Source organism: Sphaeramia orbicularis, chromosome 8, assembly GCF_902148855.1.
Source record: "Sphaeramia orbicularis chromosome 8, fSphaOr1.1, whole genome shotgun sequence".
In the NCBI taxonomy this organism is placed as follows: domain Eukaryota; kingdom Metazoa; phylum Chordata; class Actinopteri; order Kurtiformes; family Apogonidae; genus Sphaeramia; species Sphaeramia orbicularis.
In genome coordinates, this window is record NC_043964.1 from 41,514,577 (window position 1) to 41,531,553 (window position 16,977).

The window sequence follows — 16,977 nt, forward strand, 5'->3', positions numbered from 1 at the left end:
ACTGCAGGTAAAATTGGCCCAAATTATGTTGTTTATTTTAAGGCACTTTGTTAGCTCGCTAAAGTGATGCAATATGCCAGGAACGACAGAAAACGTCATACTTTAATTTTAGCAGAGTAAAAATATATGTACGGACTTATATGAATATTTCTACACACATATGTACTTTAGGAGCCTGAAATTAGTTTTCAGTATTGATTCAGCTCTCATAAATACGGTTTTAAATTCTTAGTGAAGGCGTCATTCGAGCGACAAGAGTCGGATATGGACCCCTGAGTGACGTTTAACCTTAGCGCCCGTGAAGGCTTCGTGATAAGAAGACGAAAACACCGGGAACTTTTGTTCTATTTTTAACAAAAAAATAGAAAAATGCCCAAAGTAAAGAGGAGTCGGAAGCCGCCTCCAGATGGCTGGGAGCTCATTGAGCCCACTTTGGATGAGCTGGATCAGAAAATGAGAGAAGGTAAGCCGGTAGAGCGTTATTGTCGACTGAACCCGATCTCCAACACTTAGCCGAGGAGCTGATGGCTGTGAAATAGTTATAGGTTTTATTTGTAACGTTTCAGTTTGTAATACTCCACCATTTGTCTAAACCTTTGTGTGTATTTACAGGTAGATTTTGGTCCCGACCTTTGTTAGACTTGCGTAAAATGAAATGATACTTTGTTCAAATTTGGACTTGGTAAACACGACTTTTTCAGGTATCTCCAGCTCCGTGATTACTTTGTAAAGGAAATACAATGTTCTGTGATAGAGACTCTCTCTCATCTAATTCAAATACTGGTGGACGTCTATAAAGGTTTCAGTAACAAAAACATCACTGGCAAAATTTATACAGCTTTGAATTCAAAGGACAATGAGATATATTTTCAGGCAAAAAATCAATGGGAGAGAGACCTGCAAGAGGAAATACCAAATGTGATATGGCCAGAGGGATAGAAATCTCAAAATTGTACAGCAAACTCACGAACCTGAAGGGATTTCTGTTGGAAAAGTCTGGTCCGCTTCTTTATAACACCTGTACGAAAATCACAGTTTTTTGGTGTTCAGTTTTCTTGCTGGAGGGAGTGCAGATCACTTGAGGCAGATCAAGCACATTTATTCTGGTCCTGTCCTGGTATTGTTGGCTTTTGGGGAAATATGATCAAATCGATGTATTCAGTTTTTGGTGTTCATTTTGATATGTCATTGGCTACTTTGTTTTTTAGCACCCCTCCCAGAAGAATTATGTAAAAGTGATGTATATCTGTTTAGAATACTGCTCACCACGGGCAAAAAAGCCATCACCAAATATTGGCAAAAAAAATCCCCTTGTTGCCAAAAAAAAAAAAATTGTCAGTCATATCCATTTAATGGAAATAATGACCTACAATCTCTGCTTACAACAACACAAGTATTGGAAAAAATGGGACTTTTTCATTCAATCTGTGGACAGTGAGCAGTATGTAACTGTCTGAATGTACCTGTGACCATTTCTCTGTTTGTTTTGTACCTTATACTAAACCAATAAAAATAAAGTACAAAAAAAGAAATGTTTTGTTTAACTACAAATATGTTTTAGAATAACCAGGGCCTTATACTCTATATATTTTTAGTGTCTCCGTGTATGAATCTAGCTGATTTTTTTTTTTTTTTTCCATTTTAGTTCGGAAGAAAATGTCCAGGCTGCACTGATTTAACACTTTTGGAACGCTAATTGCTATTCATCAGTAACATCACTGTGACTTAACTAAAATAATTCTTTCTTTGTAATCACTACTAGCCAGTTAAGAAATGTAAAGAGAAGTCTTCTAAAAGGACGGTAGGAAATTGGCGCTAATGGTTCAGTCTCTTGTGATGTATTGGAATCATAGATATCCAGACAGATGACGTAAAGGAACAGCCTTAGTGGAGTCTGCTCCAGGATTACATCAACCTCACCAACTGGGCACAAGAATGTGGGTTTTAGTCAACTAATCTCAACTCAAATGATCAGCTTTGGGACGTTTTGGACTGAGCACTGACCACCTCCATCAGAACAACAGAATGAAGGAACATCTTTTTGTAAAATTGCTTTTTTCCTTCCATCAAAGCTCACCCAAATGTAGAGATTTTTAGGCATATTGAAGCACATGTTGACCTAACACCTTTGTTAAATTGCTAGTACAAGTCAGATGTGATGCTGACAGTTTCAGTTCTATTCATAACACATTTGCATTCGAAGGAATTTGTATTATTGTTAGGAAACTCTTGACTTTCCTGTGTGTGTTCCAGCTGAAACAGAGCCTCATGAGGGGAAGAGAAAGGTGGAGTCCCTTTGGCCGATTTTCAGGCTGCATCATCAGCGGAGTCGATACATCTACGATCTCTTCTACAAAAGGAAAGCCATCAGCAGAGGTTTGTGGATTTATCTTGTTATGCTGCCAGACGTATAAAGCCCACGCATGGCTCTGTTATTTGTAGTGGATGTTAAACTGGTGATATCTGTCTTTGTTGGCAGAGCTGTATGAGTACTGTATAAAGGAAGGCTACGCAGACAAGAACTTGATTGCGAAGTGGAAAAAACAGGGCTATGAAAATCTGTGCTGCCTGCGCTGCATCCAGACACGAGATACCAATTTTGGAACCAACTGCATCTGCAGAGTCCCTAAGAGCAAGCTGGAAGTTGTAAGTATGACCCAGTTTAAGATGCCTGCTGCATATCCCCCACATCACATTGCATTTGGCAGATGCTTTTATCCAAAGCGACTTACAAAAGGAAGGATCAAATCAAGCATCAGTGTTAAAGTACAATAAGCAAAATATTATCAAGTGCAAGAAAAATTGGGTGAAATGCAATTGTAGTAAACAGGAGAACAGAACAAAAAAAGGGGGGGATTTGTTTAAGGAGAGAAGTCAAGTCAACTTTATAAAGCACTTTAAAACAACACAGTTGGCCAAAGTGCTGTACAGACATAAAAACTATTAAAACATAAAAAATGAATAAAAACAATGAAAGTAATGATACATTAAGACAATAAAAGCCTACCCCTCACACTGAGTTAAAAGCTAAGGAGAAAAATATGTTTCAAGAGAGGATTTAAAAATAGAAATTGAGTCGGCCTGCCTGATGCACAAAGGTAGTTCATTCCACAGTTCGGAGGCAGCAACTGAGAAGAAAAACAACAGTGTGATAGTTGATTAGTAGAATGGATGACTTGGCCCAATGATGTTGTGTACATGGCAAAGAGCAGGGCCTCCAGCACCGAGCCTTGGGGGACCCCAGTGGAGAGGAATTGTGGCAGGGATGTTTGCCCTTGCCGTGTCACTGAAAACAAATGCCCAGTGTTATATGCCCTTGAGGCTTCATTCTCATCCTGTTTCTGATTCTTTCACTTGCCTTCCTTTTGCATGAGATAACTGTGATGATCTGTGGGAAGACATATAGGTCTATTTTGCTAGAAATTATAGAATCACTTAAAAAGTTGAACAGTACATCCAGTATTCTTCCATCAGCAGCATCTCAATTAAAACAATTTACTTGGATGAATAACTGGATAAACCTACTTACAGTATGTGCAGAAGATTTAAAGGATTGAGGAAAATAGACATTTATACCTTAAAATTACATTCATTAAATTACATTCAGATGTTAATATTCTTACTCTGTTCACACAAGTTAACTTTTAGATGCAGCTCTAAAATCTAAGATGAATAAAATACTTTACAAATATGTGAATGCAAAGACGAAGCACAGCTCTTCCTGGTGAAGGGTTAACTGAATAGTATGGTGACGCGTAAATCCTTTGTGTCTGCTTGATATACTAATTCTAACCCTGACCTTTATTTCCTCTCTGCAGGGAAGGATCATTGAGTGCACCCACTGTGGATGCAGAGGATGTTCTGGCTAATTGCAGTGTTTGGACATCTGCGTGTTTTCTGTTGCTCATCCAGGCTCATGCAGCCTCCACCTGTGCGCTCTCACACCAAACAAGTTTTTGTTTATTACTCAGTCACCTGCATCAAAAATGATCCACTGATATCTCCACCAACATCCCTAGCTGTCATGGCAAGGTGACTTTAGCTGGTTCTCTCAAACGTGATGACCACAGCGGAGCAAAGGGGAAAACACTGAACGAGGGGCCACAATGTTGTGATGACCTGTGTTTTTCTGTATGTTTTAATTTTTTTTTCTACCTAACTAAAGCCCACGGATGAAGTTGATGTCAGTAGTTTCTGGATCAGGTCTGTCATTCCAGCTAGTCAAACTCACTTTGAATGTCATTTTCGTGTGTTTTATTTCATTTTAATAGGGCTGGATGGGAAGGTTTGTTTGGAAATGTCATTATTGAAAAGCTGATGAGTTTTTCTTTGTCATTGTTATTGTGGTAGATTTTAAATAAAAGCAATTTTGTTTTGTCTTACCAGCTGTGCTTCTTTTTGTATTTTATATTATTAGTAAATTATAGGCTCGATTTAGCTTTTGATTCAATTTAAATTGAGTTTTCTGTTAAGGATTAGGTAGAAGCTTAGTTTAGTTATTTTAACAGTAGTTGTAGTGCATACCACTCTACAACTAAAGTAGCTTTAAAACTTCTAAGATTCAAGGTTATTACACTCAATAAATAACTAGAACTAAGAGAAAATATTTTGGTTAATTAAAATAAGTGATAGTTTTTTAAAATTTAGGACCTTGGCCTATGATCAATGGAACAAGCTAAAACAAAATGCAGGTAAAATCAGCTTTTTTTTTTGTTTCCTTCAGTGTTTGCTGCTGGTAAACATTGGTTTTGTTAATCATATTTTCATGTACATTTAAGCCTTTCATCCAACCACTTCTATCAACCAAAAGTTTTCTCCTAGTACCTGAAAAATGCAAAGTAAATACAACTAAACTACAATATCATCTAAATATTTAAACACAATTTCTCAAAATATATTGGATATGTTAACAATCCCATCATAAACAAGAGACAAAACCACTCTAGATTACAGCAGAGAAGTCACAGTCTTCCCAAGAAGTAGCTGAAATTCACAGTATATCTATGTGTCAGATCTAAGTCATAAACATCTCTATTGTACATGTAAATTATTCAGGATAAGTTATCAGTATTTCCAGGAACGTGTTCTGATAACATTTTTTTATTGCAACATTTTCTTCAGTCAGCAGTCATCTAATTCTCCTGCACCAGCAGGCCAATTAGATGTTTTCACAGATGAGATTGATTATTCATGACACCTCACACTCGCACATCCGTCATCGCCAAAGCAAGTCACACAGACACAAGCCTGTTGGAATATTTAATGTTTAATGATGATCTGTAGGTTGCATTGGTGTCTTCTCCTCATCAGGATCTCACAGTGAGATTTAGGATAATCAACATGGCATATTATTCTCATCGCTCCTACTTTAACCTGGCACCAACACTCAAATAATTTAGTGGATTAAAGGAATATCATAAACATTACATAAAAGCATTAAGATATTCACAACGTGCTTTATTAAAACCACTGACAATGAAGCCCCCTCGTGATGAGATAGAAAAGGGACACAAACAGACATGATATGGCAACATAAGGACACTGAGTGACAACATGTTAAGCACACTGTGGTATGGCTTGTTCATATTACATTCAGCTTTTTGCATTAGAGGAGTGGCTGAAAAAAGGATCAAAGCAGGAACAATGTTAATCAAGCACTAAAAATGAAGATAAACACTGCACTAAACTGAAATAATACATCAGGTGGAATGCACAATGAGAGGTTAAAATTTAAAAGCAGAGGCAAGTCGGTGCAGTGACACAATTTACAACATAAGAACTAAAAGAAGCTTTTGTTCAAAGCTGCCATGATCCAACATGGCTTGACCTTTCACATTGAAACTCTGACCATGCAGTCACAAGTACAGTAATACCGTCCTAGATACAGATTCATAGCTCCATCACAGAGTTAAGACAGCAAAATCTAAACACTAACAGACATACTTCTTCAGTGGTTCACTGGCCAAATGCAGCAGGACTTTAAAGATTTCTTACATCTGCAGTTCTCCAGCAACAGAGTTAACAGAGTAGTCAGCATAAATATCCAAATTTAGTCCTAACCACAAGGACAGAAACATTTTGTCCACTGAGGAAAAGAAAATTACGCCGAAAGGCAACTCTTTTAAATCAAAATATTTGATTAAGTTTTGTTTTCACTGGCAAGTGAGATGATTTTTTTTCCTCCATGATAAAATTTATACATACAACTGTCATGGCAACATCTCCTCAAACTGTCCAGCATCTTCTCAGTTAGTTGATCAAAATATAGCTAAACAGGAAAATTATCAGTACGGTGATTCACCCTGGCACAACACAATCTCATGCTGACAGCACAACACTCTCACACAAATTTAAGACAACAGAGTATTTAATATATTTAGGTTAAGTGGCTTTCAAACTTTCCTGACCGAGTGAGTAATATCAATGAAAATGCTTGCCAGCATTAAGTAAGTTTTGGCCACTGTTGGCCCTACATGGGTGAGTATTAGTGTTATTTTTCTGGACATGCAATATGGCGCAGAGCTGACCGGGTCTAATTTGTGCTGCAAATACACTTCCTCATGCACGACGACCTGACGTAGCCACTGGGAATGTTTCCTTCATGCCCTCAGAAGTCAAATAAATTTAAAATCCAATATCTCAAAATGGACATTCATTATTTTTCGCAGGAATGTTTGTTGAGAAATCAGCAAGTGAGCTTGACAGACAGAGACAGAGAGGGGAAAAAAGTGCAAAAAAACATTTCAAAGTTTTGGCTTTTAAAATAATGCCTTGTAGTTCGCAAAAGAGAGCGGCTTGTCACAAAACCAGCTGTGACAAGAGGCCTACATGAAAAACTGATAATCTTTCATGGATGGCTGTTCTGTAACATGTCAGCATATGGGAGGTTTTTACAGTTATCTTGAAAAACATGTTTACATACAGCTGAGATTATGTCACACAGAGCAGCCTGTTCAGTGATTGGAGAGTGTGATAGTAATGCAGCGCTGTGTTTGGCAAGCTGACTGAGACACAGACACAGGCAGCTTTGCTCTTGTAAGATGAGGTTTCTACTGTGTGTGTGTGTGTGTTTGTGTGTCTGGTGAGAGAGGACTGGCCTTAAACAAAGCCAGCCAAGTAACATTTATTTGTATGAAAGCAAAAAACACACCAATGACTCAGAGGACAATAAGTACAATGGATGTTTGTCTGCTCTGACAATATTATGTGTGCACTTGTTGAGTGTCAATATCCTCAAATACACATCGCTCACTGACATTCACTTCTGACTCCTGTTCCCTACACAGAGAGGAAACAGGGAAGAAGAAAGTCACAGGTAAAATAATAACCAGTGCAGGATGTCCAAAAACTAAAATGACCTTATTATTAAGATCACCTTTGTTCTATTAAAACCAAAGGCTCAGAGAAGTTTCCTGCTAAAACGTATGAGGGAATCCACCTCCCAGTGCAGTCTAGATCTTGTATAAAACGCTGGTGGTGTAGTTAAAAGCAAAACAAGGTGCTGCTGCGCTGCTCCCAGTGGGAGGCTGCAGGTACTGCTGGGTGATGAGCTGGCTGAGGTAGAGCAGTATCTGGCTGTCCTCCTCGCCCAGACCCAGCTGCTCCTGAAGGAAGCAGCGCCGTCGACCATCCACGATCTCGGGTCCCTCTGTGGAGCTGACGGGCAGGTGGAGGTGGTGGGTGAAGGTAAACAGGAAGGCCTTGGCAGCCAGGCGACACAGCGTGCTCTGGATATGAAGGAAATACGTTGAACCGCGGCGGATATAGGTTCGGTGGTCGGCTATGTTGGCGAGGAGCTGGCCTCGGTAGGGTGGGCAGCGCAGAGTCTTCTGGTCGGTGTCCAGGATGGAGATGTAGCGGCTGTAGCGGGAGAGTGAATAAAGCATGCTGGAACCCACAGGAGATGCCACTCTGAGTGAAAAAAAGAAAAAAAGTTTTAGTTCAGTTGTAACTGTTCAGTGTATCCTGTAAATAATCCCATCTGTTATGATTCAGAGGACAAATATCTTTTCTCAAGTATACAATTACTCTTTCAAAGGTTCAGTGTGTGATTTTCAGTGATATTTAGAGGTGAAGTTGTAGTTTTACAACCAACTGAATACCTCCTCATCCTTTACTGGAGTGACCACAAACAATGTGAAGTTTTTTGTTAGGGCTGGTGTTTAATGTGACTGTCCTGGGCTTTTTAGTTAAGAGGATATTATCAACTCTGGACCACACTGAAACATACACTATATAGACAAAGTATTAGGACACAATGGATTCAGGTGTTTTATTGCTAACAGGAGCTGGGCAACAAAACCATAATGTATTCATATCATTTTATGTTGTGATATATTATTGTAATAAACATTTAATTTTGTCTTCAGGGTTTATTTTGTTTTCATTTAAAATGCTTACAAAACACTTCAGAGCATTATCATTATCTATATTATAAAAGCCAACTGACCTCTGTGTCCGTGCGGGCATGTATGTGTATCTGCTTTATAACTGAACAACTGGACAGAGTTAGCCTTTGCCTTTTGGAGTACTTATGTATTTTGGGTCAAGGATCAGACAGGCAAAAACAGCTTACTGATACAATCATTACTTTTGGAGTTATCAGTTGTTTTTTAAAATTGCAATAGGCTTACAGGCGGCCTGTGGACGAATCTATTCACAGCTACAAATGGGGGGGCTGGATCTGAATCAACAGAGCCACTGGGACATGATGGGAGAACCAGGTCCGGTTCTGATCACACACTAACAAGGTCAGTCTGGTTCTTACTGTGACCAGGTTCCACTCTGCCGGTCCCCAGTTAGACCTGGCCTGTTAACATTTGCCTCTGGGCCCCCCCCGAGTCTATGTATTACACCAGTAATCTTTGCTCAGCTCCCCATTTTATCAACTCTACCACTTCTAGAACCCGTGGATTCTCACAGGTCAACATGCTAGGTTTTACTTAATTTTCTTAATTTATTTTTTTAATCATAATTTTTTATTTCCGTTATACCTGTAGCTTTCTGAAATATTTGTCACATTCTGACCATAAATAATCATTTTAAAGCACCATTGGGTTTCTCTACCCCTCACTCAGGAAGAAAATCAGCCTTTCAACTTAAAAGAAATATTAATAACTTTCTCATTATTATTGAAGTCCTACAAGCTGTAATATGTGTCCCAATATTTTTGTCCATGTAGTGTAGTAGGTGACAGAAATATACCTCAACTCTGCCACCTGCGATAAAATAGAAAAAAAAAAAAGAAAAAATGCAAGTTTCTTCTGTAGGTATTAGGAACCTATTCTTAAATAATACAGACGTAAGTTTTATTTTCCAGTAATTACAGAGTAACAAGGTAACAAATGTAATACTATCTTAAATTTCTGCAATTAGATCCTCATGACATCCATTAAATTTCACTCACTAGACCTTTAAATAGTTTCTCTTCATCCTCTAATGCCTATGATTATATTAAAAAGTGTAATGCTGTAGTACATCACTTATTTCAGTGGTTTCTGTTCACTTAACACTGCATCTAACAACTAGAACAGTGGTTCCCAACCTGGGGGGCAAGAGCACATCGGGGGGGTGTTTGGAATGAGAAAGCTGAGAGGGGGGCGCTCAGGCACACATCGGGGGGGTGTTTGGAATGAGAAAGCTGAGAGGGGGGCGCTCAGGCACAAACAGGGTGCGTTAGCAGCTACTGTTGTACTTCACAACATTATACACCACACGACCCCTCCCCCCTTACAGATTGAGGTCTGTCGCGTAATAGGCATACCCCCCATCGCAAATTTGTTGTCAGGGGGCAGCAGATGGTCAATCTTTATCTACAGAACTTTATAACCCAGCATGTCCTCCACATACAAGTCCATTGCGATACTTTTACAGTTATGGAAATTTTTGTGGCGGATCTGCGTCAAGGGGCCAAGTCCAAGAATTTCACGGTTTTATCTTTGACGCTGCAAGAAATTGCCTTTTTGAGCACATTTTTGCATCATCTGGATGCCCTTCTACTATAATTCAGTTTCAACTCACTTTTTGTTACATCATGTTAATCCTGGTAAGTAGTGAAAAATGCAAAATGATCATGAGAACATTATATACACATACCCCCAATTCCCACACATATTAGTTTACTGTCAGATAAAGTGGACAACAAAGAAGCATTACATTTTTACATTTGAGAAGCTGAGTCCTGCAAAGCCTTGACATTGTGGAAACTGACTAAAAGAATTCTAATGCTAGAAACCTACTCTTTACATCGACTAATGAATAACAGTTCTAATCTCCACCCTCTACCTTTTATAACAGAGATGCTACTTGTCACTACATAATGAATGAACATGTACAGCTCCAATAGAATATAGTTGTACATCAGGAAGCAACAGCCCACAGATTAGAGATGAAAAAGTCGTTCAAGGACCAACATGAAGCAAGAGGTTGAATAATTGAATAGTTTGTTGTGAGTCATTGAGCAGTGACTCACACCAGCTGAGTAACAGCGGAGTAAAGGTGTAAAAGAAAGGAAATATACCATCAAGGAAAAACTTGATGCAGACTGTGGCGATCTGTAATCGTCAATGTTATTATTTTATTGTGCACTGTCAAAGTAATAAAATTTTAGTTGAAGATCAATTATCATGCATATCATCATGACTGTCAACTAACAAACTGCCTTTTTCAATTAATTTGGTGCTACTAGTATGATATATACACATCCTCACACCTAACAAAGAAGAGGAGGGATTTCTTGGCACTTGTACACATGAATATAAGCCTGACTGAATTTTAGGCTTTGTGCAAAATAAGTATACAAGGCCTAACTGTTTTAAATACACAACAGTTACCACTGAAATATACTGGAAAATTACTGATAATGACAGGTACCAATAGAAGGGAATTATTTTAAGATGCAATGAGATCTTCATCGTCATTGTATGAATATGAGTCCAATCTCAGTGGGAGAAATGATATGAACATAGAGATGGACATATGACTTTTCTATTAGTTGCATCTAGCTGCTTTTACACAAATGAATAGGGATGATTATGTAAAATAATTTTGTTTAGCTCACATAATTGCACTAAGTCAACTATGTATGTGATAATTAAGGAGGGCCCAGTCTCGGTTATACCCTCACTTGTCTTCTGTTTTGTTCTCTGCAGAGATAAGGAAAGTAAACACTTACCTCAAACTAATGTCTGAGAATCTTGAGTCTTGTGGCATCTGTGAATTCTTTTGTGAATTTGTCTGATGTGATGTTGGGTGGTTGATGTGTTGATATCTGTTCAATACTGAAGTTACTGAGACTTCTGAACTTATCACCATACTGCACTGAAAAAAATTCCATCAACCCTAGTCATGCAGACAGTGAAGCAGAATTTTAGTTTGGCTACGAGCCCATACAGAATTAACAACACTGGAAGACTAAAAAAAAAAACCACTAAAAAGGAGCTCCTCAGTTACACCCATAATTTTAATGTTAAATCATAATAAATATCATTATCGTAATATAAATTTTCTCTTGTCTTTTAGGTTTATTTTCTTTACATTCTCAGAAAAAAATACTTACAAAATACAAAATGTGTAATTGCAATGTTTTATTGTTGCATTAAATCAAAAGAAACCTAAAAACAAAAATAAACGAGGCTCACGCTGTCGGGGGCAGACAGCAAGGGTATATCCCTGAAATCCGCCAAATCCTCTGATACATATAAATCTATCCACGATAACTGTTAGACAATTGATATGACCTCAATTTGAGCTACATCGACATGATAGTGGTAGAATAATGGTCAGAGAACCAATTTTTCCCCACAAAACTCCACCTAATGAATGAAAATGACACCATATGAACTCTGGATGGTAGCGAGAAAATGGACATTTGTTATGCAATCAATATGAACCAAATTTGATCTCAATTGGCCTATTATTGCTTGATTTATGTCCAAAAAACTGATTTTCAACTAAAGCGTTCCCATTTGGATGACTTAAAATACTCATAGAGAAGCTGAAATCGATCGGGTTCTTCTGCTAGGGGTCCCCTATGTTGGTTATCAAGGGATAAGAAATCCAACCAAATCTATCCTAGTTATCGCAGTCACGCGAAGGATAACCAGTGACGGTAAAAACCATTATATCCCCGAAACTTGATTAAACCAGTCATTAGCTGCATTTCCATGAAATGTTAAGTGACCTTTTGAAATGTTTGACAGTCTAATTATGTGTTTTTCTTCAAATGAGAATTTTTTTTGTGAATTTAAGGAAGTTTCTTTGAATTTCTCAGTTTTCATTGAGATTTCCTGTGTTTGTTCTCTTACATCTATATCTTTTATATCATTTTCATGATGTTACATCTCTAATATTATTTTTGTTTCTTTGACTTTGATTCAAAACCTTAAAAAAACATAATAATTTGACTTTAATCTTGATCATAATCAGTATTGGGTGATGAGAATGTTTTTTACCTTGATAACATTTTTTGCCACATTGTCCCACCTTACCTTTGCAATCCAATGAGTTTCCACCTCTGCAGGTCAGTAAGGCTGAAGGGGCAGCACAACCAGGCTTGAACTCTCTCTCCACATTTCCCCGGACCAGGTACAAAAAGGGCAAGGGCCGAAACCAGCCGACGGACTCTCCCCTCATCGGCCCCCAGCACCACCAGGGTCCTCCCGCTCAGCAGACACCATAGAGCTTGCATGGCGAAGGGATACTGTCGCACAAACCTCAAGGCTCCCTGTCCAGCCTTCTTTCTCTGACGCAGGGTGACCACCCCTCCATAGCCAAGAGGTGAAGCAGCTCGGTCAGACCCTGTAGAAGCACTCATGGTACAGTCTGAGCCATCTTCCACTGAGGCCCGGGAAACTGCATCTGCAAGGGGCCCCACAGGCAGCTCCAGCCCAGCAGCTGGACTCTCTGAGCACGGAGAACCCACAGTGTAGTCGTCTTGGACTGGAAGTAGGGCCTGAGGCTCTTGGTTTACCACCAGGACTTGAGAGGACTGCATGTGGGAGCTCTGGCCCAGATGAGGTGCTGCCTCTGGGGCTGAAGCCTCATAAAGGAAACCCTCCTGTGCCATACAGCATGCTGTGTCTATCGGTACCAGCAAATCAGACTCTATATCACAAACCTCCTCAGTCACCCCCTCACCCTCATCCGCCCTGCTGGACTCCAGCTCAGACACCACTTCCAGCAAAGACACAGGTGTCTGGTCTCCCCCGTTCTCACCCTCGTCTTCTCCAGCTGTCGTTTCCATGTCGTCACTGCTGCTTTCCCTCTCCATATCAGGGTCAGGGGTTAAATCAGAATCAGGATCAGGAGCTTCTGACTTCATACCAGCCAAGTTCTGTTTTATCCCACTTTTACCACTGCTAAAGCTTCCTTTGGTCTCCTCTGAGCTCTCCTGCGTCTCTAGGGTGAGGTCTGAGGGGGAGGACTCAAGACGGCTGTCCACAAGCCCCAACTCACTCTCCAGAGTTTGGCTGGTTTCGGACGCTGGGTCTAGAGGATCTGTAGATTCCTCTGGCGGTTCTGGTCCCAGCACAATAGGAGGTGGATTTAGTAGTGTGCAGTTGTCTACGGTATGGTTCACAGCACAGAATGGTCGTATTGTTCCCACTTCATCCTCATCCTCATCTCCAATCTCCTCTTCAAACAGGAAATTGGTGACTCTTTGCTTCCTGCGTAGCACCCTGTCCAGGTGACGTGTATGCAGGTAACATAGATCCCCCCGGAAACTCCTCTCTGTCTCCTTCAAGAGCTCCACGGATGCCTCATAGAAAGTCTCATCACACAACTCCTGGAGGGTTTTTAGACGCTTGTCAAAACATTTGGCAGACTTGGCTTTGATCAGCTGTGGTGTGTAAGATGGCCTGCGTTTAATTCCTTCTTCCTCTTCCTCCTCCAATTCATCTTCACCTGCTTCATCCTCAATTTGGCCTTCCTCTTCCACTTTACCTGTGTAACTATATGGCCCAGCGAGCTTGGCATATTTATCTAACAGCTCCTCACACTCACTCAAACACTCAGACATGCACTTTTGGCAGGTGACAGCATGGGGATCCCGGCGTGGACGGTGATGGTAGGAGGTGATCTGCTTCAACAGGTCTCTGTGTTCATAAATACTTTTTTCCACATTTGCCAGCTCGTTGGCCTTCTCCACAGCGTGAGCAGAGTACATGCTCTGAGGTCCCGCCTCCCTCTGCAGACCCTCCTCCTTCTGCAGCACAGAGTGAGTGTACCTGAGATGAAGAAATCAGTGTTTAAACAGGAAAACACAATATCATTCTGATAAAATAGCACAGCAGGACTCAAGAAATCCTGAATCTTCACAGTGTGTGGACAGGATTTGGGAATTTATACACAAGTATGTAATTTCTGCAGCTATGATTGTCTTAATCAAAACAATATTAAAATGTTTAGTAGTTTAGAGCATTGTGAAGTAGAGCGGGGTCATGGCAGTTATTTTCAACACCCTCACCAATGAAAATTTATCTGATGTGACCAAGCACAAATCATGTTTCCGGGAAGGGATTGTACTGATGTATGCACTGTTTTATTTACATTAGGTTAAGTGATGTACTGTATACTCACATTCTGTAATTTTATTCTTGTGAAGGTTAACTTTAATAAAAGGGATATAACACCACTGACATCTGCTGGCTGTTACACAAAATAAAATTACAGACATCCGTATTTGTAATTTAATGGTTGTACACAAATCAACAAAGTACAAAGCATAGACCTAGGTGTTTCCTGATATTTAAATGTGTGAATGGTACATGTTGTACCTGTAATTCAATCCTATGGCAAGAGATGCCTGAATTAAATGACCCTCAGGTAGTATTTAGTCCTGCCACAAACAATAATTTCATTATGAATTATTTAAATGGTTCACATAAATCGTAAAAATGTTAATCATGAGGAGACAATGCCTGTGTCTGCATTTTCCCTGGAGCTGGTCCTCTACTGATGCAAAAGGACCATATGAATATACTAAAGGTACCTTGTGCTGCACACTGTGGCTGCTGTAGAGGAGCAGCAGGGAGGCACCTGGAATGAGCCTAACCCTTTGGAATTATGCAATGCATTCATCCTGAGACATCTATATAGAAATCAGTCCACAGGACATTACCAAGAATGTGGACACTGAGAAAAAGTCAAGGAAGGTGCTCATTTTTTTTTGGCTAGATTAAACAGTGGAAATAAAAAGTGCTTAATACTATAAATTAAAAAATAAATAAATAAATAAATAAATAAATCTGGATATTATACAATGTATCTATACAGGCACAAATGAGGAGGTTTAACTAGTGATTTAAAGATTGACTGAATTTCACACCAGGACCGTTGCTTAATTTGGCCATGCTGTTGAAGTTTTTTTACAGGTCACTTTGGTGGTTATTTATTTTATAAAAATGATTTGACAAATGAATATGTGGTGTAGAGAGCAGGATTTGTTGAAGTTCTTACTCCAGGTCCTGGAGTTTCCTCTGGAGCTCTTTGGCGAAGGCCCTCCTGTTTCCTGCCTTCAGACATTCAGAAGCCTGTGAGAAGCGAAGGGAAAGCTCCTCAAACTGCAACATAATTTTCCTTTCATCTGCTGAAACATATGCCATGCAGAATGGTCGCACAAAGCCCCTTGCCTCCAGGTCATAAAGCGTAAGGTGATGGACGTAGGCAAAAGCCCCCTCCTTTGAGTCACCCAGCACTACTCTTGAGTCCTCCACAAAGCTGAGCCTTGGGTACCCACTTCCGGGCGGATGCCCCACAAAGGAAGCCTGGTAGTCCACTGACATGATGCGTAGGGAGAAGTAGTTGAGATCAAAGGTGCCACAGACTTTGGGGTCATCTGGGATGGTGAGGAGAGGCTGGGGACCCACCTGCTCAGAAAACTCAGAGATGAGGATGAAGTCTTTGGTGAACTTGGCATAGGAGGTTTTGGCCCACGGATTGGAGTCAGCAAGAGGATGAAGAGGGACAGAAAACTCCTCTGGGATGGACGCCCAGGGGTCAGGAGTCGTCTGCCCATACTCATCCTCTTTAGTAAAAGCCACCACGTCAGGTGAGCCTATCATAGTGGTGTTATTGAGCAAGGCATTACAAACATAACATTAGGTGCAGCACAAAAGTCATAAAGCAGCTGTTACAGAACAGTGCTGTGGCTCAGCCACACAGAGTGCTTTCAAACTGATCATTCTGCTCTCATATTGTCCAGACAACAATGTTCTGTTGAGGTGTCAATTCTAAGGTCCAAGACATGGACAAGATCCAAAAATCAAAACAGATCATAAAAAATGAAAAGAGAGTATTGAAGCAGATGTGGCCGAAAAATCAGTAGCAGTCATTCCAGAGATTATCAATGTTGATATTTGCCACGGAAAAATAAAAAATACGTTTCAAAATAGTAATATTAACCAGACTCTCTGTTAACAAAAGCAATTATGTTGCGCCAATCACTGTGTCCGGGAAGGCAGCAGACCATTCATGCTGTGCAGAGAGAAAAAATGATATAACTGCATCAGTGAGGTGCTTCTCTTCTCCTCCTCTTCGTGTCTCTACGCGTCGCGTCCGCCATGTCAGTCTGTTCTGGGCCAAAATATCGGTTATTTGGTGCAACCGAACCACCGCCAACAAACAGAAACGCTACACGTAAATTTTACATCCTGAGACAGACGCCATGTTTACCCAGCTGGTTGTAGTCCTGTCAGGTGACCAATCTATTTCGCCTCCCATCTGGAGGAAATCCACCCTGAAAATGAATTTTCTCATGTTTTATTAACGATGACAGCTGACCTGCCATTTCAGTCACGTTAGAAATACATTAAATGAATGATGATGCCCTTCAACTTCTAAAATTGTGAATAATGTCTGAAGATATTTGGTTAATGTTGCGTTTTTGAAACAACAGGCTAATACAAAGTAACCTCAGGGACATGTAGAGGAAAGTTTTCCACTCTCTCAGAACTAAAGTTCTGAACAATTTAGATT

General features: G+C 40.0%; 2 protein-coding genes across 2 annotated transcripts; one reads left to right on the top strand and one right to left on the bottom strand.

Annotated features, from left to right (window-relative positions):
* Positions 1-271: 271 nt before the first annotated feature.
* bud31 (BUD31 spliceosome associated protein) lies at positions 272-4,385 on the top strand. The gene is made up of 4 exons (XM_030140914.1): positions 272-463; positions 2,254-2,376; positions 2,480-2,646; positions 3,819-4,385. Exons 1-4 carry the CDS (start codon positions 370-372, stop codon positions 3,867-3,869), a joined length of 435 nt encoding a protein of 144 aa, XP_029996774.1. The 5' UTR covers positions 272-369; the 3' UTR covers positions 3,870-4,385.
* An 865-nt stretch (positions 4,386-5,250) lies between these two features.
* On the bottom strand, positions 5,251-16,673 carry smcr8a (Smith-Magenis syndrome chromosome region, candidate 8a). Its single transcript, XM_030140910.1, has 3 exons — positions 15,460-16,673; positions 12,489-14,228; positions 5,251-7,911 (listed from the first exon to the last, which is right to left on the bottom strand). Exons 1-3 carry the CDS (start codon positions 16,062-16,064, stop codon positions 7,452-7,454), a joined length of 2,805 nt encoding a protein of 934 aa, XP_029996770.1. The 5' UTR covers positions 16,065-16,673; the 3' UTR covers positions 5,251-7,451.
* Positions 16,674-16,977: the final 304 nt, after the last annotated feature.

What these genes read in the sequence shown, in the direction of transcription:
- bud31 (XM_030140914.1), top strand. Translation starts at nt 370, where the DNA reads ATGCCCAAAGTAAAGAGGAGTCGGAAGCCGCCTCCAGATGGCTGGGAG. An exon ending in GGATCAGAAAATGAGAGAAG is followed by an intron (nt 464 to 2,253) that starts GTAAGCCGGTAG and finishes TGTGTGTTCCAG; the next exon opens with CTGAAACAGAGCCTCATGAG. An exon ending in CTAAGAGCAAGCTGGAAGTT is followed by an intron (nt 2,647 to 3,818) that starts GTAAGTATGACC and finishes TCCTCTCTGCAG; the next exon opens with GGAAGGATCATTGAGTGCAC.
- smcr8a (XM_030140910.1), bottom strand. Translation starts at nt 16,064, where the DNA reads ATGATAGGCTCACCTGACGTGGTGGCTTTTACTAAAGAGGATGAGTAT. An exon ending in AGGAAACTCCAGGACCTGGA is followed by an intron (nt 14,229 to 15,459) that starts GTAAGAACTTCA and finishes TCTTCATCTCAG; the next exon opens with GTACACTCACTCTGTGCTGC. An exon ending in AAACTCATTGGATTGCAAAG is followed by an intron (nt 7,912 to 12,488) that starts GTAAGGTGGGAC and finishes TTTTTCACTCAG; the next exon opens with AGTGGCATCTCCTGTGGGTT.